The following is a 411-nucleotide window of genomic DNA, read 5'->3' as shown; positions in this document are numbered from 1 at the left end:
CGGGGAGCCCGTGGGGGGACCGACCAGGAGCCCATGGTGGGACCAGGCAGGAGCCCATGGTGGGACCGACCAGGAGCCCCATGGTGCCTGCTCAAGAGGGGAGCAGCACCCTTACTCCCTCTCCCTTTACCCAAAAGCCCCCCAGCACCCACCGTTCCTCCGCAGCACCCTCGCTGCCTGCAGAAGGGGGGCATTGACCGTCCCCTTGGCCGCCATCTCCTCGAAGGCTCGGGCGACGGAGAAGGTGGGCGGCAGGGCGATGCCCGAGGCGGAGGCGTGCTGCCTGCAGCCCTCTTCCATCTCCCAAAAGAGCTGGAAAACACCCATGCAGTCACTCAATCAACCCCCCCAAAAAAATAAAGCAGGGCCCACCCTGGGGCTGCTCCCCTCAGCTTCTTCCCGAGCCCCATC

The 411-nt window shown here is 65.9% G+C and overlaps 1 protein-coding gene across 1 annotated transcript in view; it reads right to left on the bottom strand.

Moving 5' to 3' along the window:
• EPHX2 (epoxide hydrolase 2) overlaps nucleotides 1-411 on the bottom strand; it is a 12,989-nt gene that overhangs the window by 12,360 nt on the left and 218 nt on the right. Inside the window, exon 2 of the mRNA XM_035900729.1 lies at nucleotides 153-312. Coding sequence (XP_035756622.1) covers nucleotides 153-312 — 160 coding nt within the window. The remainder of the gene's footprint in view (nucleotides 1-152; nucleotides 313-411) is intronic.

The sequence above is a fragment of the Egretta garzetta genome, unplaced genomic scaffold (genome assembly GCF_000687185.1).
Source record: "Egretta garzetta isolate BGI_Z169 unplaced genomic scaffold, ASM68718v1 scaffold218, whole genome shotgun sequence".
NCBI lineage: Eukaryota > Metazoa > Chordata > Aves > Pelecaniformes > Ardeidae > Egretta > Egretta garzetta.
This window is presented reverse-complemented; position numbering and strand designations above follow the sequence as displayed.